A 24,347-nucleotide genomic window follows, 5' to 3' on the forward strand; every position below is an offset into this window, starting at 1 on the left:
TTAGTGTAGACAATCTTTATTGGCAGGTGTTCAGAGTGCAAAATGGTGACAAATCCAGAGGGATCGGAAAGGGGGTGGGGCATGGTTCCCCTTCCTCCAAGTGGGGACCCATAACCAGGCCAGTGGGGGAGAGCACTTGGCTGTGGCCACTTTGGGTCCAGCACCCTTCGGAGAACAAGCTCCCAGGCAGGAGGGATCCTCACAACACACGGGAAGGGAACAACACCCCAGAGGGGACCTGGAGTGTGTCCCGCCCCCCCCCCACCCCCCCAGGGGCCTAGCTCCTGCCCACTGTACACCTTGACAGCTTGGGGTGGGGGTGTTTGGGGACTGGGCTAAACCTATCCCTCTGCAAACCCAGGTATCTGCGTCGTGCCTCAGTTTTCCTCCTCCCGGTGATTAGCCAGGTTGGATGGCCAGGCCTTGTTAGGGGTCCGGCCCAACCCGAAGCGAGTAGTTCACATACCACACCATATTTTGGTCATTGTGTGGGCTGCAGGGATCACTGTGGGCTGGCCGTAGCCGAAAAGACCCTTTTTAGGCCACGGAAACCAACCCAAGACCTTCCTAGGCCGCAGAAATCTACCTAAGACGATGAGCATGGAGGCTATCGCCCCAAACATGCTTCGTGTCCTGAGGGCAATTGGCCCCCAAGACAAAACAGCCCCTGCACCCCACAACCATGCTGGTCCAAAAGTGTGGTTCTGTCTACCAAGAACCCCAGCTTGGCCTTAAGCCCACGGGGGCCTCACTCGGGGATGAGTGGGGGGTCTCTTCTGTTTAGTAGGAGGCCCAACCCTGCAGCGGTGCGGGGCCACTTGGCAGCGGCCGCCTGTCTCTGGTCACCTCCTCTCCACACTCCGGGAGGCCCCACTCCCTCAGGGAAGGCCCAGTCCCTTGTGGCGAGGGTCTGAGTCAGTTACAAGGCAGCCAGGTGGGATAGGAGTGGGCCCGAGCCAGCAGAGGCTGCACAGGAGTCACGTAGTAACTGACAGTGGCAGGCACGACCCCGTCGGGGCCCGGGGGGCGCCAGGCCAGGGCGGCCGCAGCGGCGGGGCCCTGCTCAGCCAGCGCCTGGAGCGCCAGCGTGGCGATGAGGTCCAGCGTCTGGCGACGCTCGTGGCTCATGAGGCACACGGTGCTCTCGTTGACCACCCGGTGCAGCGTCACCAGGCAGGCGTAGCGGCGGGCTGAGTCGGCCCCGCTGAAATGAGCCTCCAGGTAGCGCTCCAGCGTGCGCTGCTGCTCCGCCAGGTCTGGGAAGTCGATGAAGAAGCGGGAGCACATGTAGCGTTGCAGGGCGCGCACATCGGTGCTGGGCCGCGGCCTGAAGCCCCGCACCAGGAGGTGGCAGTACTTGAGGAGGCCGCCACCGCGGATCTCCTCGGGGCTGCGCGTGGCGATGACGCGGTGCCGCAGGTGGTCCAGCGCCTCGGCAAAGTCCCCGTACAAGCTCTCACCTGTCACCGTTGGGTGGAAGGCCTCAGACATGGGCGTAGACGAGCACTGGCCAAAGAGAAGCAGGGAGTCCAGGATGATCTGGAAGGAGTCCACACTGAACTCAAACTGGCGCCGGACCGAGTCCACGAACTTGAGCTCCACGTTCTTGCCGCTCTTGTTGGACAACGAGATGAGGCTCCAGCGGTCCGTGTCCGTGCACACTTTCACCAGCTTCTGCACGTACGCCTCCTTGAGCGTCAGTGGCGTGATCTTGGCCCGGCTCACCCCGGCCGGCAGGAAGTCCAGCAGGCAGGCCAGCACCACCTCCTTGGTCAGCTGGAAGGACGCCTCGCTGCGCAGGTCCACGCGGAACACCAGGTCTAGGTCCTTGTAGCCCAGGCCACTCTCAGGGTGCAGCACATGGCTGGCAGCCGAGCCGTGCAGTCGCACACCGTGCACGCGCAGTCCCCGTTCCTCTAGGCTGCTGCGGACCACCTGCGGGGGAGACGGCGGGAGGGAGAGGTGGCGGGAGTCTGGGCCCCCCCGGGGATCCACCACCGGCTTCCCCGTGATAATCACGCCAACATCAACCATGTTGACCCCGCACCAGCTGTCGTGCCTTTGGAAAGCCATTGAACCCTCTCAACTTTGATTTCCTAATCTGGAGTATGACTTGTTTAGAGGAAAGACTCAGAAGGAATAGCACCGATGATAGCAGACGCGTAGAATTTACTAAATACCAGGTCCCGGTCTAAGCACTTTATACGTTAGGCTATAAACTTGCATAATTCTCAATTACCTGCCCTATGAGGCAGATACGATGAATGCCATTTTGCAGATGGAGAAACAGAAGCACAGAGGGGCCAAGTAATTTGCCCAGGGTCACGCAGCTGGTGAATCAAACTCAGTGCAGGTCTTAACCACTGTGCGATTCTACCTCTCTAAAACTGCAAGTGAAACACTTTGTTTTGTGCCAGGCATGATGCTAACTGTTCAGATGTGTTGGGAACGTAATTCCCATTCACCCACATTACTACATTAACCCTGACAATGATCCTGTATTTGGGCATTAGTATCCCAATTCACAGATGGGGGACCTGAGGCACAGAGAGGTTAAGAATCGTGTCAAGGTCAGAGAGTAGAGCCCAGGTCAGTTGGATTCTCCAGCCCATGCATGCTCTTTTGGCTATGACACACACGCTCATCTTAACTCATCTTTACAAGGACCCTGTGAAGCACATGTTACACCTGTTTTAGAGATGAGGAAACTGAGGCTTACGGGGGCGAGAGGGGGCTAAGGTTCAGAGAGGGCGTCATTCAGAAGTGGCAAGGCTGGAAGTTAAAACTCAGGCACTTTCTGCTCTTGAGACAGGAGGTGGGTGATCATCTCGGGAAGCGCTCGGCACCCAGCCCAAGTAGGAAGAGAGGTAGCAGACCCCATCTGCTGACACAGGACCACCACAGGCAAAGGTCTGTTCCTTTGGCCAGAGGCATCTCTCTGGGCCTAGGACAGTGTGGGGAGAAGAAAGAAGCTGGGCCCAGACATTCGGTTTTCTTAGCAACCCAGAGGACTCACACGCCATCCTGAAAGTGACCAGGCAGCATTCCTGTCCTGAGTGATTCTGCAACCCCGCCTTGCTGCCAAGTCAGCGCCCAGCACTGGGCTGGGCTGCCCTCCTCGCTTCTCAGGGAATTACCGCAAAGAACGCACTTAAGTGCTGAGGAGGCAAGCTGCAGTGGGGCAATCTGAGGCGGGCGGCTCCCTCCAGGAAGGCTTCCGGGAGGAGGACCCTGACTGGGGGAAGGTACTGTAATGGCTATGGGGATAAGCAACTGGCCATCAGGAACATGGAGGGGAGGAGCTTGGGGTGGGGTGGGGAATATCAGGCACCTGTTGAATGCCTGGACCTTCTCAGCAGAATCTACAGGGGATAGATCTTTATGCTCTCCAAGTTATGGATGGGGAAACCGAGGCTCACAGGAGTGTAGTCATCTGCCCAAGGTCATTTAGAGGCACCTTCAAATCCAGGTGTGGCTGACTCTCATTCTATCACATTGCCATCCCAGGGTTTAGAAGGAGCAGAGACCATAACCCAGGGTTCTAATCCTCCCTGTCTTTCAAAATTTCAGAGTGAGGGTGACCGTCCAGTCACTGAAGCTCAGAGCCAGGGTAGTTAGGAACAGGAAGGTGGGGTTTGGGAGATGCCTTGGCCAGACAGACTGGGGAAGCTGGAAGTAAGGGGCCAGTTGCTACAGTCTAGCCTGTGGGACTTGCAACCCACAGCCTGACAGCCGTGCCCCTGCAGGGCCAAGGAGGGAAGCAGGCAAGACCTTGTCCCAAGGACCCTGCCAGACTTGCAGAGCAGACCAGCCCCCTCCCCAGGTCCTAACAGAGCTGACTGCGCCTTACTCAGTGCCAGCTCCTGCTCCCAGGCTGATGCTCACCCCAGGGCATGGCATCTGGCCTGGTGAGGAGGCAGCAATACCCTTGTTAAATCTCCTGTGTCAGCCAGCCAGCAGCTGTTGTCTCTCTCTCCCAGGTGTGACTACAGCCAGCTTGGCAGGCGGACCCCAGATACCGCCACACCCAAAGACTGCAGGGCAGCTTGGAACCTCCTGAATCAGACTTTCCAGCCACGAAGGGGGCAGCGGTTGCACCCTCCTTTCTCCTGTGCCAAGGGCCTCTCCAGAACCACTCTGCTCCTGGGCCGCTGCCAAGACCTACAGGGGGACTATAGGTGCTGTCAGCCAGCGGGCTTGCCACACTTGACTCTGGAGCTGCCTGATGCAGGCCTCTGGCTGCAGCTGGAGAGATCGGATTGCCTCCTTCAATTCCCTGGGCCCAGAGAGGGCAAAGGACTTATCCAAGGTCACACAGCCAATAAGTGGCTGAGCTTAATTAGAACCGGGCCTCCCAGAGCTATGGGCAGGGGGGTCTCCTACAGGAGAATGGGTCCCTCTAGCTCAGGTACAAGCAGGAATAGCATCTCTAACTGCTCAGATCGCTGCCGTAGGCAACGTCTTGGGAGGGGGGGGTACAGAGGGAGAAAGGTTCTGGTTCTTGAACCATGGACAGCTAGCATCCCCCATTACACACACCCAACACCCCTCCTCTACTCCCCCCCACCTGGAGCACCTCCCACTTCCATTCACAGCCAGCATGGATGGCCCCCATCCCCACACACACCAAGCCCATTACCACCCCCTCATACACATGCAGCACCTCCCACCACACATATATATTCCAATAGTTCGTGAAGCTGCCAGCTGCTGATTCCCACCAGGAGATGGACGTCCTTCCCTGTGGATGCGATTGTGCAGGCAGGTGAAGGTCCCTGTTCCTTTTGGATTCTGAAACCTGAAAGGGTGTTGGGAGAGTAGTCCAACCCATCCCATTGAACAGATGGGGACACTGGGCCCAGCAAAACTGGTAACAGTCCAGGCCCCGAAGCCAGATGTCCAGCCTCCTGGTGCAGCTCTGAAGTCTCCCCTGCCTCTCCCCACGCCAGCTAGCAGCTCCCTATTCTGTGATATCTTTGACCCTAGTCTAGGAGAACACTGTACTATTATTGCCCTGTAAAGTCAGCTCTTTTTGGCCTGCAGTCCCCCCACCTGGCAGGGAGCATCTCAAAGGCAGAGAAGTGCTCCCAGAGGTCCCAGTCATATCCATGGCCCTAGTGTCCTGAATAGGGCTTGACACAGAGCAGGCACCAGTTAAGGTGGTTTGGCAGGGACTTCCCCTCCAGAGCACATGTCATCCCTGCAGAGCGGTGTTTCTGCACTGGGCTCTGCCTTCCCCCATGTCTGGGACAACAGTCCTGGAGATACAGTAGTTGGGGCCCCAAGGTTGACCTGAGAGTCCTAAGGAAAAAAAAAAAAAAACCCTCAATTGGTTTTTCCTAATTACCCCATGACAGCCGGCAGCAGAGGAATGCCTCAGTGAGCACCACTGGGGCTTTGGGTGAGTCAGCCCTGGGGAATCTGCCCCCACCCCCTCCCATTCCCTGGGAGGGAGGGCGAGGTAATCCCCTAGCCTACAACCCTCCTCCTCAGTGGAAGCAATTGGAGGCAGGGGAGTGGCCTGCTTCACTAGCTTCTACGGATGACTCCAGCGAAGGAAAGTCTGTCTACTGGCAGGAATACCCAGGAATTGTGGCTGGATTTTCTGGCTTCTATCAGAAGACTTCCCCAAGACTCAGAAGTTGAGTCTTAGGAGCTGGGGAAGGGGGGGGAAACCTTGAACCTGCAGCAGGCGGCTCCCAGGAAGACTTATGATTCTCTCGGTTTGATTTTCACTTCTTTAGGTAGTCTCAGGCAGCTCACTGCCCCTTTTGGAACCCCAGCTTCCCCAGCCACAAAATGGGCACAGTAATTACCATATTCTGGCATTTCAGAGTATGACAGCACCTAGGTTACGCAAATGGAAGAGTAATTTTAGGGGTGCTGAAAAGTTAGGTAAAGGGAAAAAGGAGTCTGAGGATGGGGAGAGGGGTAGCCAGAATTCTCTTTTCCTGTTCTTCAGGAGGCAGGCTCAGCCTTCATTTCCAACTTTGGGGAAGAGGAGAGACACCTAAACTGGACGCCCGACGTTGCCTTTCGGCATGCAGCCACCAGGTCCAGGGTGGTGCTTAATCTCCTCCTGCCACAACCCCAGTTGAGAGGGAGGGAGTCCTTATTGGGATTTCTTGGCTTTTCCACTTAGCCACGGGGCTCTTGAGCCAAGAGCTGTGGGAGCACAGGACAAAATCTGACCCTAGAACCTTGAGAGAGGGGAGGGGTGCGGGGGTGGTGAGGCCCAGCCATGACGATTTGGGGGTGACAAAACCCCGATTTTGAACACCTACCCATTCAGGGCTGCCTGGTATCTCTTGTCTGAGGAGGCAGATCTGTTCACCCGCCACTCTCCCCACCCCCCCTTCCCGCAGCCAAGTCCCTCCCCATTCTCCTCCCATTTGCTAGCTAAGGCAAGGGTGAACGGTTCGATCGGGCTCTCCAGAGGCGGGGGAAGGGAGAGCCAAGTGGGGAGGGCGCATGGTCTACTATCCATACGCTGTGCGATTTTGTTACAGTCCCTGTGCCTCTTTAAGCCTCAGGCTCCCTAGCTGTCTAGCGAATCGAACAGACTCTGGGTGCCTTCCAGCACAAGAACCTCAGGCTGGAGACCCCATAATCCCTCCCAGTGCCCTCTCACCTGCACAATCTGCCGGGGCTGCACGCTCAGAGTAGGGAAGTTGCCGCGCCCGTGAATGGGAATCGGTTCGCTCAGGAGCGCATCCAGTCGCTTCACCTGTGGCCAGCCTAGCCCACTTAGGTGCCGTCCGAGGGAGGCCGATGAGGCCTTCGGGTCGGGGCCGCCGCCTGCCGGGGCGGCCGTGGCCACCTCCGAGGCCGCAGCCGTCCCCACCTGCGCAGCTGCCTGGTCCGGGCTCTCAGCTCCACTCTCCGACGGCATCATTAGCCCGGCCCCGGGCCCCGACGGCAGAAACCGGGGGGTGGCTAAGGGGAGAAGGGCAGGGAGAGCGGCCGGGCCGGGGCCAAGGCGAGGGGCGCGGCTGCAGGGACTGGGAGGCAGCGACGGCGAGGCAAACCCAGGGCACACCTCCGACGGCGACGACCAACCGACCCTAGAGCCCGTAGCCCAGCGCCCAGCGGACTCTTATAGGCCGCGGGCGACATGTCTATTGGTCCAGACAGCTGTCACACAGTGGGAGCGCCCCGCCTCCCTGCGCCTCTGCCATTGGTCAGCAGCGCTTTGCACCTTGGTCACTCGTCGCTAGGGAGATTCCGATTGGCTGGGTGGCATGCCCCTGCCCCGCCCACCTGCACAGGCTGAATTCCCTCCTTTGGTCCTTAAAGACCTTCTGTTTTCCGTGATTGGCCCGGGCCGGGGCAGGCCTAGACTTAAAGGGACTGCGCCCTCCAGGGGCAGGCGGGAGGGAAGTGACCTGTGGAGTTTGTAGCGGAGTTGGACCACTAAAAAATTCCAGGGTTCTATTTGGCGCTGGAAGGAATTTAGAAGGCCCCTGGCCTGGTCCTGGTCATCTGCTATTTTCAGAAGCCCAGAGAGATTGCGCCACTTGTTCGACTCCACACAGCGCTCCTCCTGCTCTTCCAGAGTTGAAGAAAGGTAACGAACTCTGTGTATACTAAGGTCGATATTACTTAATGCACTCTTGATTGGCCCTTGCCAACCACAGCCTGGCTAGCGTTAACACTCCCATTGAAGGGAGGGGAAACCGGCTCAGAGAGGGGGCGTGACTCCCTCAAAGTTACACAGCAGATGAGTTGGAGCCCTGGAGCTGAACCGGGGCTATAGAATCTGTGGCGCATGCTCTTTAAATTACACTTGTGCAGACCCAGGCAGGGCCTTTACAGGGCTAGAGGACGAACAGCAGCTGCAAATGGGGAGTTGGCTTTCCTGACCCAGGGTCTTGGGCTCCTCTGCACCGTCTTCTGGTAGGGGCTTCCTGAGCAGCTGGTGGAAGTCTTTCGTGCCAGCCTCTTCTCAGCCTCATCAGGTCCTGTGTGCCCCCAGGCAAGTCACTACCCTCTCTGAGCCCGTTTCTTTGTCTGTCCCAGAGAAGATGTTAAATAAATATTTTTTAAATTTTGATTTATTTATGGTTGCCAAAAACATTTTCGTATATTCTACTGAAATAATATATTTACATGTGTTTCTTTCCCACTTTACAGAGCCTAGAGGGATGAGGCTTATTCCTTTCTTTTTTTTTTTTTTTTTTTAGATTTTTAAAAAATGTTTATTTATTTTTGAGAGAGAGAGCGAGCGAGCGGGGGTTCCAGGCTCTGAGCTGTCAGTACAGAGCCTGATGCAGGGCTCGAACTCATGGACTGTGAGATCATGGCCTGAGCCGAAGTCAGATGCTTAACCGACTGAGCCACCCAGGCACCCCCTCATTGTTATTTTTAAATTCATCTTTTCTTCTGATTTTAAAATAGGTACCTGTGGCAAAATTTCAGAAATTGAGTCTGCTTGATGTATCACTACAATATTTTCTCTTAGATTAAATATCACTCTCCTAACACTCTCCCATTCTGTAAGGCAGGCTGGGCAAGGAGTGATATTCCCAATGTACCGAAGGAGAAACCGAGACCCACAAATGATAAACTACATTCCAGGATCACCAGCTTGTCAGGAGCCTGACTCTCTGACTAGAGCAGTCACTTCCTCTTTCTGGAGGTCCCCACAAGCAAGATCCTACCCTTGCCCTTCTCCCCATTTTGTCTGGGATCAGGAGCTTCCTCTTTCCCCAAGGAAGGGGACCTTGCTCCACTGCTAGGTCGTGTGACTATGGGTAAGTCCCTTGCACCGTTCTCAGTAAAGTTCCTTGCTATTTTGTTTTCCCTTCTTTTGGAAGAGAAGAAATAGATGAGAAACTTCCTTTGCTGAGCCCAGAGTCTCCAAACCCCTGATCTACCACCTCCATGCCCCTGCAGAGGAAGGAAAAGAAAGGAAACTAACATCTACTTAGTACTTACTATGTATCAGGTCGCTTTACATACATGACCTCTAATTTCTAAAAATACGCCTCAAGATGTGGGATCATTATACTCAGTTTACAGATGAAGAAACCGGGGGTTTAGAGAGGTCAAGTGACATGGTCATACAACCACTAATTGGCAGGGTGGGACTTGAATCCAGGTCTCCTGACTCCAGAGCCCTATTTTTCAACTGCTCCTCATGGAAGACTTGGCACAGATCACAGAGTCATACTTGGCACAGCCCTGGTACCACCCTCCAGATGTATCTAGTCCTTCGTTCATTCATCCACCAACCAACACATGTATACTAAGCACCTACTGTGTGCCAGGGGCTGGGCTAGGCCCCGAGATATGATAGGCAAGGTCCCTGCCCTAGAACTGGCATTCTAGTGTAGAAAGACAATGGCCAAGGAGACAAATAAATAAGACATTTAAGATAGTGCTAAGAAGATAAAACAGGGAACGGGAGAGAAAGCAGCCATGTGTATATGTGAGAGAGAGAGAGAGAGAGAGAGAGAGAGAGAGAGAGAGAACTGGAGAGATTGATGTCCACTGGGGGTGTGATCGCAGAAAGCCTCCCTAAGGAGGTTGCATTCCCATTACAGCTTCTGGATCCACTTCTGTCCCATCTCCCTGTGCTTGTCCCTGGACGGGCCGGGCAGCAGAGAGGGTACCAGACCATACATTCCTACAACTCTGAAGGCCCGAGCTGGGGGCAGGGGGCTGTGACAGTCATTTTGTTCATTCACTTCTCACTTTATGTATGGTGAAACTGGTGTCCAGAGAGCCAGAGGGGTTTGCCCAGGGAGACTGGTTGGGGTTGGAACTGCACAGGGGTAGGGCCCCGTGAGGGCAGCCGGGTATAGGGCCACCCCATGCTCTAGAATCAAGTTCTCTAAGAAAGCAAACTTAGAGATCTCCTTCCCTCTCTCTCCCTCCTGCTGTCTGGCCTAGGAAGAGCAATTAGCAAATGCTTGAGCTATGAATCACCCTTCTGTTGACACTTCTGTTTCAAAGCTAATCGGACCAATGTTTGCCCAATGACAGGACCTGAGCATCACTGCCCTGAGAGTGTGTGTGATTTGGGGATGTAGGAAGAGGAGAGAGAAGACGAGAGAGCAGGGGCATCTCAGGAGGGTTTTTCACCTTCACCACGGCCAACTTTTTATTGTCCCAGGGAATGGAGGGGAACAATGGCTGGGGTACCCTCTGAAGAGTCAAGTCCATCTGGCTTTCAAATATTATATATGAGCCTTTTCCCTCCAGGATATATTTCCCATCTTAAGTTCTGATTCTGATTTTATTTTTAAATTTAAAATTTTTTTAATTTTTACTTTTTATTTAAGTTTTTTTTTCTTTAATGTTTATTTTTGAGAGAGAGACAGAGTGTGAGCAGGGGAAGGGCAGAGAGAGAGAGAGAGAGAGAGAGAGAGAGGGAGACACAGAATCCGAAGCAGGCTCCAGGCTCTGAGCTGACAGCACAGAGCCCGACACGGGGCTCGAATCCACGAACCGTGAGATCATGGCCTGAGGTGAAGTCGGACGCTCAACCGACTGAGCCATCCAGGTGCCCCCTGACTCTGATTTTAAAAGGAAATTTACTCTCTATGATAGTCGAGTTGTAGTGACATAGGTAAGTCACTTTCCCTTTCTGGGCCTCAGTTTCCTATTCTGTAAAATGGGGGTGAAATGGAGTCAGGCCTTTCCATTCACCTACGATTTGAGGTGATGGGAAGGAGAAGGGGTCCTGTGGAGAGTGTTGGCTTCCACATCGGCCCCTCCTCTGCCCTGGAACTCCAGACACGAGCATTCTGGGATCAGCCCACATTACCGAGCACCCTGTGCCTGGAACCACACTAGGCAATTTCCATACAGTTTCTTATTCCATTTTCAGAACATAATCTTTTGACAAAGAAGTGATCTCTCACTTTGCATGAGAGGGAACTGAGGCTCAGAGAAACAAATTAATTTGTGCAGGGCCCCATGGTTGGAAGGACAGGCTTCACACCCAGATCTGGCTGAACCCCACGCCCAGGCCCTACCCTGGGCCTGCCTCTGAGGATGATTTGGTTTGTTCGATTACGCAGGGACAATCCTTGCCTCTGGAGAATCCCCTCCCCTCCTCTGTGGTTCTTGCCATCCATCCTGCCTCAGCCCCTCATGGCAAAGTACTTTCCTGGACCTTGTCGGTACCTTGCCTTGGGTCCTGACTCACCAGGCCCTTCAGTCCACTGATCCTCCCACCTTTCCCCCACTGTTTCTAGCCTCCTTAACCAGCTTTGATTCCACAGACCATCATTATAATTACTTCCTTGCACACACCCTCACCCACCTTGCTCCCCTCTTGTTAAACTGCGCTCACCTGGCAAAACCACACCCTGGTTAATTCAGCTGTGCGTTTGTACCCCACAGTTGACTGAAGCTGGAGAAAGACACACAGTCCTGCCGACAGGTCTCACTTGAGCGTCAGGGGGCCCTGCGCACTGTGTGGCTGTCCTACCCGTAGAGTAGAGCTCGGTGCTGTCACTCCCCTGCGGTCCTAGACACAATTCCTTAACTCTCTTCCTCCCCTCAGTCCTGGACAGCTCCTCCCCCGCCCCCTCTTGGCGGAAGACCTCGCTTCCTACATCACTGAGAAAATAGAAGCAATCAAAGGAGAATTTCTGCAGACTCTCAACACCTACCCAATCACTGGGTCTGTGCCTCATTTCTAGCCTCCCTCCTGCTGCTTTGGATGAACCCCGCTTGCTCCTCTCTGCGGCAACCCCTCCACTTATACACCAGGACCCCTGCCTCTCACCTGCTCAAGGACTTCACTCTGGCCATTTCCCCTTCTCCACTGCATTGTTCCAATTAATGTTAGAACATAATTTCTTGTATCTAAAAAAAAAAAACCCAACAAAATTAAAACACACCTCTCTTGATCTCACCTCTCCCTTCCATTTCTCTATATAGCAAACTCTTTGAAAATGTCTGTACTCACTGTCTTCAGTTATTCTATTCTTTCTTGAACACACTTCAGTCAGGCTTTGTCCCCACCACGGCACCGAAACTGTTTTGTCAAGGTCACCTGTGACCTTCACATTGCTGAGTCCAATCATCAATTGCTTTAAGTAATAGCTTTATTGAGGTATAATTTGCATAGCGTACACTTCACCCATATAAAGCATACAATGTAGTGGTTTTTTGTACATTCAGAGTTGTTCAACCAGTACCATGATCAATTTTAGAACTTTTTTTATTACTCCAGAAAGAAACCCTGTACCCTCTAGCGGTCACCCCCCATTTCCCTCGAACCCCCTCAGCTCACAGCCGTAGGCAACCACCAACTGACTTTGTGTCCCTGTATAGATTGGCCCTTTCTGGACATTCAGATAAATGGTGGTCTTTTGTGACTGGTTTCTTTTACTTAGCATAATGTTTTCAAGGTTCATCTATATTGTAGCATTAGTATTTCACTTTTTCTTTATTGCCAAATGATATTCTGTGGATAGATGGATATTCCACATTTTATTTATCAGTCCATCAGTCGATAGACGTTTGGGTTGTTTCCACTTTTTGGCTGTTATGAATAGTCATGTGCAAGTTCTTTAAAAATATTTTTAGGGGCACCTGAGTGGCTCAGTCAGTTAAGCATCCAACTCTTGATCTCAGCTCAGGTCTTGATCGCAGGGTTCTGAATTCAAGCCCCTTGTTGGGCTTCAAGCCCAGCGTGGAGCCTATTTAAAAAAAAAAATTTTTTTTAGAGCAGTTTTCAATTCATAACAACATTGAGAGGAAGGTACAGAGAGTTCCCATATGCTCTCTGCCCCCACGCACGCATAATCTCCCCCATGATAAACACCCCCACCATAGCAGTACATTTGTGACAGTTGATGAGCTTATGTTGACATGTCACTATCATCCCAAGTCTATAGTTAGAGCTCATTCTTGGTGTTGTCAAGGTTTTGTGTGGACATATGTTTTCATTCCTCTTGGGTATATTCCTGGGAGTGGAAATGCTGGTCATAAGGGAAGTTGATGTTTAACCATTTGAGGAGATGCTAGACTGTTTCCCACAGTGGCTGCACCATTTTACGTTCTCACCAGCAGCGTACGAAGGTTCCAATTTCTCCCCATCGTCGCCAACACTTGTTTCGTTTGTTTACTATCTCCATCTTAGTGGGTATGAGGTGGTGTTGGAATGGTCTTGATTTTCATTTCTCTGATCGCTAATGGTGCTGAACATCTTTCCGTGTGTTTATTGGTTGTCTGTGTCTTCGGAGAAACGTCTCTCAAGTCCTCTGCCCATTTTGTAATTGTATTACTTTTAACATTGTTGACTCTTAAGGGTTCTTGATATCTAAAGATGTAAGTCCTCTAGATATAAAGTTCTCTAGATATAAGTCCCTTAGCATATATGTGATTTGAAAAATTCCTCCCATTCTAATTGTTAATTCTTAATCCTCGTATGTTACTAGACCTGCAAATTACTTGTGGCTCATCACTCCTTCCTTCTTGAAATACTTGCTTCACTTGGTGTCTAAGACAGTCTACCGCCCTGACGTTTTTATTTCATTGACTGCTGGTTTGTTGTCTCCTCGTTCCCTCAACCTCTAAGCAGTGACATGCCCAGGACTCACTCCCTAGTCCTCGTGTCTTCTCTGTCTGTACTCACTCCCTTGGTGATTTCAGTCAGTTTCAAGCTTTAAAGGCTATCCACGTGCTGGCAAACCCCAGCTTTATGTATTCCAGGCCTGAGCTCGCTTCCCAATTCCAGGCTTATGCAATTATTTTTCTAGTGTGTGTTTATTTATTTTGAGAAAGAGTGCATGAGCAGGTGAGGCACAGAAAGGGAGGGAGGGAGAGAATCCCAAGCAGGCTTCGTACTGTCAGTGAGGAGCCTGGCTCGGGGCTCCATGTCACGAACCATGACCTCACGACCTGAGCTGAAATCAAGAGTCGGATGCTTAACTGAGCCAACCTTAAACGTACTTGAATGCTTATACCGGTCTACAGTTGGGCAAAAGCATCTCACGCAAAGCCTATTTTGTAATAAAGTGCTGAATATCTCCTGCAACGTTTTGAATGCTGTACTGGAAGTGACAGACGGAATGGTTGTACGGGTGCGAGATGGTTGTCAATGTATCAGTTATTTACCCTTGTGATCGCTGGCTGACTGGGAGCCACCAATGCCACTGCCCAGCGTCACGAGAGGATCCAGGATCTAACCCCATGTCTCGAACCTGGGGAGAGATCCAAAATCAAAATCTGAAGTATCGTTTCTACAGAATGCATATCGCTTCCATACCGTTGTAAAGTCAAAAGATTGTAAGGTGACCCGTCGTTAAGTTGGGAACCGTCTGTTCTTGTATGTTTGTTGTCTTCTCAAACTTCACACGTCCAGAGCGGAATTCTCGAACTGAAATGCTCCTCCCGCAGCACATGGCAACTTCTAGCTCTTGGGCTGAAAATCCGAAGCGATTTTTTTGCTCCCTTTTCTCTCATGTGCCACATCAAGCGTCAGCAAGTCCTGTTGGCTTTGCCTTCTGAATACAAAGTCTGACCCCATCCCGCCCCCAACCGCCACTTACTGCCACCTCGTGACCATCGCCCTTCTCCTGGATTACTGGAGTCGCCCTACTGGCCCCCTGCTTTTGTACTTGTCTTTTACAGTCCATTTTCAATCCAGCAGCCTGGCTGATCCTTTTAAAACATAAGCCAGGTCACGCCATGCAATACCTCCATCTCACTTGGAAGAAAGCCAAAGTCCTTCGACTCACAAGGCTCTCCAGGATACCCACCGCCTCGTCTCTTCCTCTCCTTTCCCTCCTCTGTTGTAGGTGCACTGGCCTCCTGGATGCTCCTGTCCCACCCCAGGGCCTTTGCGATTGCTCTATCATCTGCCCAACTCACTCTTTTTATGTTTTTTTTTTTTTTTTTTTTACGTGTATTTACTTTTGAGAGACACAGCGAGACAGAGTGCAAGCGGAGGAGGGGGGCAGACAGAGAAGGAGACACAGAATCTGAAGCAGGCTCCAGGCTCTGAGCAAGCATTCAGGACAGAGCCCGATGTGGGGCCCGAACCCACGAACTGCGAGATCATGACCTGAGCCGAAGTTGGACGCTCAACCGACTGAGCCACCCAGGCACCCCTGCCCAACTCATTCTTGAGAGCCACCTGGCTTCTCCCTCATTCCTCCAGGTTCTTTCCTCACCGAGGCCTTGCTCACTAACCAATGAGCATGGCAGTCTCCCACCCCAGAGACCTGTTCTCTCCTCTTTATGGTTCCCATAGCACCCGACGCCATCTACACATCATGCTGTGTGTGGGGGGGGGGAGGGGGAGTAGGTGGGTGGCTATGGGTGCGCGCATGTGTTTGTTTGTTTGTTTGTTTGTTTGTTTTCCTTTTCCCTGTTAGAACAGAAGCTCCAGGAGGGCAGAGATTTTGCCTGGTTTTGTTTTCTGTGTACCCCAGCTCCTGGAACCGTGTTGCCGGTTATTCAGCGCTCAATAAATATTCATGGAATAAGTGAAGGGATGCTTTGAAGAAAGGAGGAAGGAGCACTCTTCTAGAAGCAGATCTTGCAGGGAGTGGTGCAGTGTGGCCACAGCCAGATCCCTGAGGCGAGACTTTAAATTTAGTCCTCCCTAAGGTCACTGAAAATTGGTTCCTGCTTTCCAGTTGAGGAAGCCTGCAGTAGTGGGAGCCCAAAGCTTGAGTTCCTATTCCATCTGGGCCTCTTTTTGGCTCTGCGCTCTGGATGCACATCACTCCCCTTCTCTGAGCCTCAGTTTCCTCATCTGTTTATTGGGGGCATTATCACCTACCTCTCAGGGCTGGCATAAAAGACCCCGTGTGCGAGTGATGCCTGTGTACTTGGCATTCAATGAATGTTTGCTCCTTCCAGAAACAGTGCTAATTTGCTAAAGGGAGCAAGGTTCAGACAGGTGTTTTTGGGGGGAGATCAAGGAGGAAGGAAGAAGAGTAAGACCATAGATGAAGACGAGGCTCGAGGGAAGAACAGGAGGCCTGGGGGCTGGAAGGGCAGGAAGATGCACCAGAAGGCTGAGCTGTGAACAGGGCACTCTGGGACCTCACCTGCCTCAGGTTTGAGGCTGCTCACAAAGCTCCTCCCTGTCCCCAAGCTTGGTGGAGCCTGTTAGAAGTGGTGATGACTGATGATTAATTATGCCCATTCCATGAGTGAGGAAACTGAGGCTCAGGAAAGTGGTGGGTGATATGAGTCTGCTAGAGTAGAAGCTAGAGTCTGCTAGAGTCTGCTAGAGTAGTCTACCCCTGCTAGAGTAGAAGCTTCTCAGGTTCAAGGGCTGCTCACCTCCATTTCTGTCTCCTCAGGGCTGAGGTTGCTGACTGAAAACAGGAGCGGGTTCTCATCAGTGGGTTTCCAGCCCCAGCAGACCCCACGCTCCATTTTTTAAAAAAACATGTTTAATGTTTCTTTATTTTTGAGAGAGAGAGAGAGAGAGAGAGAGAGAGCGAGCAGGGGAGGACAGGGAGAGACAGAGACACAGAATCCAAAGTAGGCTCCAGGCTCTAAGTTGCCAGCACAGAGCCTGACGTGGGGCTCAAACTCACGAACCATGAGATCATGACCTAAGCCGAAGTCGGATGCTTAACTGACTGAGCCACCCAGGCACTCCCCTCCCCCACGCTCCATTTTGTAACAAATATTCTGCAATACCTCTTTCCTGTGATGGAATACAATTCATGGGTAATATAATCCTACTTATACATTCCTAATTTGGTGGGGGGGAAAGATAATATCCTGTCTGAAACTTAAAGAAGAAATAAAAGGAAGGTAATCTATGTCTTTTCTTCATGATTTAATTTTTGAAATTGAGATATAATTGATATAACATTATACGTTTCAGGTGTACAACATAACGATTAGATATTTGTTTATACTGTGAAGTGATCACCCCAAGAAGTTAACATCTGTCACCATACAAAGTTACAATTTGTTTTTTTGGGGTGAGAACTTTTAAGATCTACTCTGTCAGCACCTCTTAAATATACAATCGGTGTTATTAATTGTAGTCACCATGCTGTACATTACATCCCTGTGACTTACTCATTTTATAACTGGAAGTTTGTAGGCGCCTTTTCTTTAACCTGTACGCACGCAGGCGGACTCTTGTTAGAACAGGACTTCTCAAATTGTGATGTGCCTAGGAGTCACCTGGGGCTCTTGTTAAAATGCAGATTCTGAATCAGCAGGTCCGGGGTAGGACCTGGGAGTCTACACCTCTAACCAGCTCCCAGGTGCTGTCCGGCCGCTGCTGCAGGCAGCAGAAGGTCGCGTCCGGCTCCCAGGGCCCACGCAGCTGCCCTCCCTGCCTGCCTCGGCCCAGAGCTGCCCGGTCCCCAGGCCCGAGCAAGGGGCAGCCCTGTCCAGGCCCGCCCCGACCGCTGCCCAGCCTCATTCCTGGCAGCCGAGTGGCTGGGCGCCGCTGCCGAGACAGCAGTTCCCACGGGAGGAGCCCGCCCTGGGGGAATGGGCCGTGGGGGAGGGAGGGAGGCCCGGGGAATTGAAGTCCAAGGAGGCGGGGCTTCCGGGTCTCCAGTCCTGCCAGCCTCACCCTCTTCCCTGCCAATGGCTTGGGTCTCAAACTCCCAGGGCAGTGATCACTTGCCCAGCCTGCCCTCCCCTCCCCTCCCTTCCCCTCCCCTTTTCTTCTCCTCTTATTCCCTTTGCCCTCAGTTTGGGCTAGGCCCCTGTGGTGGGAAGCCCAGAAGAATTCAACTGTTTTCTACCCTGAAGAAACTCCATGTAGGGGCTAGCAGACGGGCAGGCAGACGCCTTTCATCTTTAAGGGGTTTTCTGTCAAAGGGGAGGTGTGGGGGGAAAGTCACTTTTGAGCCCTTCTGGGTGCCAGTCAGGGAAGGCTTTCTGGAGGAGGTGAGAGCCCATCAGAGCGTGAAGCCTGTGGAGGGATGCCTTGGACAGCCCCTCTCTCCCAGAGTCCCGGCCTGGCCAGGGTCTGCTGACTTGGGGCAGCTGCAGGGGCATTGGTGCTGTCAGGATTCCAGGGGGACACTGTTTTTAGAGGCCAGAGTTAGAGCAAAGAGTCTCATACGAAGAAGAGGGCTGGGTCTGAGGCCCAGCTTTGCCACTGACATGCTGTGTGCCTCCTGGGGCAAGCCCCTTTCCTATCTGGGCCACTATAAGGAGATGGGATCTGAGGATCCCCAAGGCTGGTCCAGCTCTAAAGCCTGCAATCTTTGGGGTCCAGTGAGGAAGATTTGTCCCGTCCTGAGGTAGGGAGGCCAGGTAGCAGGCTTATGCTGGGCTCAAGCTGGTTCTTGGCAGGGCTGGGGTCGAGGGTCCTGGAGAGACTTTGAGATCTCCCACTTGAGAGCTAGGCCAGATTGGTCCACTTTCTGGGCTCTGCTGGAAGGCAAAACATCAACCCATACCGACACCAATAATAACTGTCCCTCCCTCCCAGGAGTACTGTACCCTGCAGCTTACAAAGCACTTTTCTTGCCACTACCTCATTTGATCCTCACAAACTTGGTGTTATTGCCATTTGACAGATGAGAAAACAGATGGTCAGAGAAGCTAAGTCACTAGTACAGGGTACCAGAACTAAGAGGATATGCCAGTACTTGGACCCAGTAGCCCATACATGTTTTAGGAAAAGTTTCTTGGGTCTCGTGGGTCCCCTGGATCTGAATCACCCAGAAAAGACAGCCCTTCCGATGCTTGAATACGGGGCCCTGAATTTCCATCAGGTTTCCTAACTTTGGATATTAGAGCAGGAGGGCTAAATCTCCCACTGTACAGATGGGAAAACTGAGGTGTGGAGAAGAGAAGAGTCTTGCCCAAGTCCATAAGCCAGATAAGATCCTGGCCTCCATCCCCTAGGCTCTCAGATGAAGTTCCTGGGACTTTCACAGCTCTCTCTCCTCCTGGCAACAGGGAGGCCTGTGTCTGGGGACAGTGGGAGGAACAGTTTAGGGCAAGAATCCTCCAAATCGAAGAGGGAGCCTGGCAGAGGTGGGGAGGGGTTAGCCTTAGAAAATGCACTTTGCCTTTAGGCCTTATTTCCTAAGAGAGAGATGTGTCACTAAAGCAAGGAGGAGCTGGTGGTGACTTTTAATTTTGTTTTGTTTTCCACCATTTGCTTTTCCAGGCAGGAGGACTGCAGAGGTGCTGAGCCAATCCCTCTCCAGGCCTGCTCCGCTTGGGGCGCAGGGGCCTGTGAGTCTAGGGCTGAGCCAGGGCCTGTGTGTAGATGGAGGTGAGAGTGTTTTCTGTGGCCTATCAGAGCCCAACCCAGAACCAGGGTGGGGTTCTGTCTGGGCCTGGGTGGAGATCTTTTGTCACCGGGCTCAGGCCCAGTTTGTGACCAGGGTCAGGGCTCATCCTGAGATCAGGGAACGGGGAGAAGCAGCCCTTCCAGGACAGACCCAGCCCAGGATTCCAACTCCAAGATGGTGAGTCAGGCGGCCTGGCTGGGAGCCCACTCCTGGGCTCCTGGGCTGGAGCAGAGGCTCCGGTGAAGGTGATGTCCCTGAGCTAATACGCAGGGTCCCAGTTCACTATCAGATGTATCTTGGGGGCAGATGACCTCCTGTCTCCACCCACATCCCCCCCCCACCAGACGGCCTACCCTCCAGACTCTGTGGACGTGGTTGGCTGCCTCCTGCTGATCCTGCTCCAGGCTCTGGAGTTTACAGGGGCAAGTGGTGGGGTCGGGGTCTCTCCCTGTCTTCAGGGCTCTGTCCAGAGGTATGTTGGTGAACTGGGTAGATGGGAAAAATTGCAAAAACTCCCCCACTGTGCTTGATTTCAGCCTCCCCCTGCTGTTACTGCATGCAGAATTGGGAGGAGATTCACAGACTCAGCTCTCACAAGCCAGGGGGAGCCAGCTCCAGCATGCCACTGGCTCTGTCCCAGGACCGTGTCTTCCCCAGGTCCCCCGCAGCTAGCTTACAGGGTCCGGTTCACTCCCAGGAGCAGGGTTTCCTATCCTGTCCTTGTGCCTGTTGTGAGGGTGACGGTGGTTATGATGGTGGCTGTAGGTGACATCTGATTGTGACGGTTGAGGCTTCAGTTGCTACTATTGGTCTCTTCTCGGTGGCAGGGGAGGGGCCAGTCAAGGAAGTGCCTCCGTCTCCCTAGGGAACCGCTAGGTGTTGGTGAGCACGAGGGCTGGTTAGAGCCTGGCTTCCTTAGGGCTAGATCATGGCTCCATCCTGGACCCTGGAAGCCTGACATGGCCTCATGGACACATGTCCTGCCATTATCCCCCACCCCTCGTGCCGCGATGACCAAGCCTCATGTCATTGAGGAAACAGGAGCCCAGCGTGGGGGAAGCCCTCACCTTACTTCTACCGTACACCTACCTGGACTGTGCCCCTCTCCTCTTTCTTCCTGACTCATCCTTGAGGACAAGTCCCTCCTCATATGAAAACAAACAACCCACCAACCCCCCAAAAACAAAACACCAGCCCCCAGTGGCTTCCCATTGGCTGGAATGAAAGGCCAGTTCTTCATCTGACTTTCACCTCACTTCTTCCTCCCACTCAGCTTCACATTTACTCCAGCTACACGGCCACCCGTTCTCTTCTGGAAGCCTGCTCCTGCCCCTACGTCTTGGAGCCCACAACTGCCCCCTGATCTCTGCGCATCTGGCTGCTCATCCTTCCAGCCTCAGCCCGAAGAGGCCTCCCCTGACCTCTCCCTCTGAAGGGCTCCTCTCTCTGTTTCGGCCCTCTCACATTTCAGGCCCTGCAGTTGCCTCATCTATGGATGTGTTACCGGTTTGACTCTCTTCCCCACTAGATTGTAAGCCCCATGGGCCAGGGACCTCATCCTCTGCTATATTGGCACCTGGTTGGTGCCGAATAAATGGATATGGAATCAATGAATAGATGTCCATGTTCCTTTCCCTTTCATTCTCCCTGGGCCATTGATATAACATCCTGTTTGAATGTCTAGGCCTGCTTTCTGCTCTGCGCTGGGCTGTAAAGGGAAGGGGCAAAGCGTTCCATCTGCATTTGACCAGAGTGTACAAGATGGACCACTGTCCCATAGGGGTGGCAGTAGAAGTTGGTGGGTGATCGCAGAGGCTTTGGGTCTGGTCAGGTTTGAAAGGTCCAGTCGCCTCCCTCTTTATTCCCGCCTAGGCACTAGGCTTCCTTTGAGTGGCCTTTCTTTGTTTTTTTGGCCTCCCTGCCTCCAAACCCTCCTGCCATTCGGGGGAAGACCCCACTGTGGGAGTCCCCATCATCCACTACTGAGGCTGAAGGGGACTGCTGACCCCTCCCCGCACCCCTGGCAGGAAGGACGGGGACACACAACCTGGGCTCAGCCATGTGGATGCTCCAGCCCAGGGCTTTGAATGTCAAGTGAGGGATACAAAGACAGGAGGGCTTAGAACTCGCTCAGAAAGGTGGTAGCAGTGGTCAGTGTGGTGTCTGATGGTGACGATCAGGTCTGAGTGTCGTGGAGTGGGGCCTGGTCTGTCCAATGCTAGCACTTCCTTGGTCCCGCCCTTCACCTGACCTGGATCTTGGGCTTTGTGTCCATTCTGGAATGCTGCTGCAAAAGAACCCCATGACGTTGCTGGCCGGCAGGAACAGCCTAGAGGTGGCAGGAAACAAGAACAACATACAAATACCCTCCCCTCCCCCCAGCAATAACAGCTAACACTCACATGGTGCTTATCATGTGCCAGGCACTGTTTTATTTTTGGTCCTATTTTACAAAGGAGAAAACACAGGACTGCGCCTCACTTTAGCTTTCCAAACCCTGCCCAACTGAATCTAATTGGTGGAGCTTGTAAACTGAGGGTTGATGGCGGGGGAGGCGGGGGAGAGGGAGCAATGGGTGATGGACACCGAGGAGGGCACTTGTTGGGATGAGCCCTGGGTGTTGCATGTAAGCGATGAGTCCTGGGAATCTACCCCCCAAACCAAGGGCACACTGTGCACATGGTATGTTAGCCAACTTGACGATAAATTATATCAAAAAAGATAATAATTGGTGGAGCTTGTTCCACAGGCAGATGCTGGAGGGAGGGAAATGTAGTTGTTAGCTCTCCAACCTCCCCATCCGGAGGGTCAAATGAAGGCCGAGAGAAACCCAGCCCTGAGGTCTACCTGATAAGTCACCACTGTTGCTGTCACCTCTCCCTCAATGCTGGGATCTAGCACCACCATTAGCCATCACCTTAACTACCCATCAAGTCACCATCGAGTCAGTTACCAGCCCCGTCGCCTCCTCCACCAACATCAAGATCTGAGCCATCAGCTTTTCCATCACTTGACCACGTCACCATCGGTGTCACTGTCACCACTACCGTGATTACCCTCATTACCTCCATCCCCAGCGGCAGGGTGGTGTCGAGGGACCAGTGAGGTCACTTCCTTGCCGTGGCACTCAGGGAGATAATTGCCTAATGAGATGGTTGCAGCTCTGAGCTATTAGTTACCCTGTGTAACTAGGAAAATCTTCCTAGGCTCTGACGAGGCTGAGGTTGGTTTATAAACAGGAGGGGTCTGCGGCTGTGAGTATGGGTGTGAACACCCAAGATAGGCCTCTAGGAGGTCATTTCGTCCACCCCCCCTTCCTTTGTCATAGAGAAAAGCAACACAGTATAATAGTTAAGAGGGCTGATAGAGAGGCACCTGGCTGGCTTAATCACTGGAGTGTGCAACTCTTGATCTTGGGGTTGTGGGTTCGAGCCCCATATTGGGTGTAGAGCATACTTAAAATCTTTATTTTTTTTAATTTTTTTTTTCAACGTTTATTTATTTTTGGGACAGAGAGAGACAGAGCATGAACGGGGGGGAGGGGCAGAGAGAGAGGGAGACACAGAATCGGAAACAGGCTCCAGGCTCCGAGCCATCAGCCCAGAGCCTGACGCGGGGCTCGAACTCACGGACCGCGAGATCGTGACCTGGCTGAAGTCGGACGCTTAACCGACTGCACCACCCAGGCGCCCCCTTAAAATCTTAAAAAAAAAAAAAAAAAGAGTGCTCTAGAGTCAGCCTAGATCAACTTAGGCAAGTGATTTCACCTTTCTGGGGCTCCGTTTCTTCATCTAGAAAATGGGAATTATAAGAACTATCTTATAGAGGAATGTGGGGAGTAGAGGTAATGTGAATAAAGAACCTGGCACAGTGCCCAGAACCCAGGAGGCTCACGAGCGGAAGTAACCGGTATCTTTCATTTTTAAAATGTTGATATAAGGCTCATTTTGTTCCGGGCACTGTTCTGAGCACCTTACACATTTTAGTTTATTTGTTTTATTCTTTTAAGCAGGTTCTATGCCCAATATGGGGCTTGAACTCACACCCCTGAGATCTCATGATCTACCAACTGAGCCAGCCAGGTGCCCCTTCAGTTGATTTATTCAAGCTTCATAAGAGCCCTAAGAGATGGGTACTACTTTCGCTCCTGTTTTACAGATGAAACCGAGGCACAGAGAGGTTAAGTAGTTACCCAAGGTTACACAGCTGGTTAGTGACAGAGCTGGGATTTTAATGCAGGGAGTCTAGCTTAAGTCTGAGCTATTGATGCTGATGCTCTTTGTCAGCAAGTGCTTCTTCCCTGTTCTAAAAAGTTCCCTTTCCTGCCCCATCCAGGTTGTAAAACACTCTGCCTTTTTTTTTTTTCCCCAGCAATTAGAAAGGGACCTCCAGAAGTCACTGCATCTGATGCCTCGTTTGGGGACAGAAATGCCCCCATTCACCTTGTCCAGGGTCTCCCATCCCTCCCAGCCAGGAAGTCCTTCCTGTTGTCCAACCTGAATTTGGGCCGAGGCAACAGTTCCCAGGAAGCAACCCAAGGGATACTTGTCAGGGGGACCTCAAGGAGGCACAGTGGAGGAGGGAGGGATGTTGACCCTGGGCTCTGAGAGTGGAATTGGGAGCTTCTGGGCACTTGAGGGGGGCAGAGCTCCGGGGCAGGCCTCCTCGTTCGCTGCTCTCCATACGGCCTTGTTTTCTCCACCTCTTCCTCCAAGACTGCACGCTTTTACCAAGCCTCAGGTCCCTCGCCAAGCCCCCCTCCCAAGCTTATGCATGCTTCACCCAGGCCTGCCACGTTCCTGAGGGGCCCTCCTTCTCCGTCCTTATCCCCTTTGCTAGGATCTTGGTGTCTGACAGCATTGCCCAATCCCTCGATTCTGCGACTCCATTCCGTCCCGGCTCCCCCACCCCCGGCAATCCCCGTGGCCTCTTCTCCCTCTTACGCCATCCTGGTGGGGCTCCTCGAAGGGTTGGCACCAGACCCCAGGGCTTGGGCATCTCAGTCACACCATGGCCTCGGCATGTCCCAATCCTACAGCTTCCCTTCCCAGTTTGGCCCCCAACTAAGCCAAGGCCGCAAACCAGAAAGAAAGTTGGGAGTCCCTCCAGACCTGCCCCCTTTTTCCTCCCTTCACATTC

General features: G+C 52.7%; 1 protein-coding gene and 1 long non-coding RNA gene across 3 annotated transcripts; one reads left to right on the forward strand and one right to left on the reverse strand.

The window, feature by feature from the left end:
* On the reverse strand, window positions 1–7,079 carry TENT5B (terminal nucleotidyltransferase 5B). Its single transcript, XM_003989698.6, has 2 exons — window positions 6,632–7,079; window positions 1–1,935 (listed from the first exon to the last, which is right to left on the reverse strand). Exons 1-2 carry the CDS (start codon window positions 6,893–6,895, stop codon window positions 916–918), a joined length of 1,284 nt encoding a protein of 427 aa, XP_003989747.3. The 5' UTR covers window positions 6,896–7,079; the 3' UTR covers window positions 1–915.
* A 92-nt stretch (window positions 7,080–7,171) lies between these two features.
* Window positions 7,172–20,818, forward strand: LOC102902040. 2 transcript variants are annotated; one of them, XR_006584081.1, is made up of 3 exons: window positions 7,256–7,567; window positions 19,082–19,189; window positions 20,482–20,818. It is a non-coding gene; the product is annotated as an uncharacterized LOC102902040 (long non-coding RNA). The 2 variants fall into 2 exon arrangements; XR_002160605.3 differs by lacking the exon at window positions 19,082–19,189 and having other exon boundaries at window positions 7,172–7,567.
* Window positions 20,819–24,347: the final 3,529 nt, after the last annotated feature.

Source organism: Felis catus, chromosome C1 (assembly GCF_018350175.1).
Source record: "Felis catus isolate Fca126 chromosome C1, F.catus_Fca126_mat1.0, whole genome shotgun sequence".
NCBI lineage: Eukaryota > Metazoa > Chordata > Mammalia > Carnivora > Felidae > Felis > Felis catus.

Coding starts and splice junctions, on each gene's coding strand:
- TENT5B (XM_003989698.6), bottom strand. CDS start 6,895: ATGATGCCGTCGGAGAGTGGAGCTGAGAGCCCGGACCAGGCAGCTGCG. Junction 1,936..6,631: donor AGCCCCGGCAGATTGTGCAG/GTGAGAGGGCAC, acceptor TCTCCCCCGCAG/GTGGTCCGCAGCAGCCTAGA.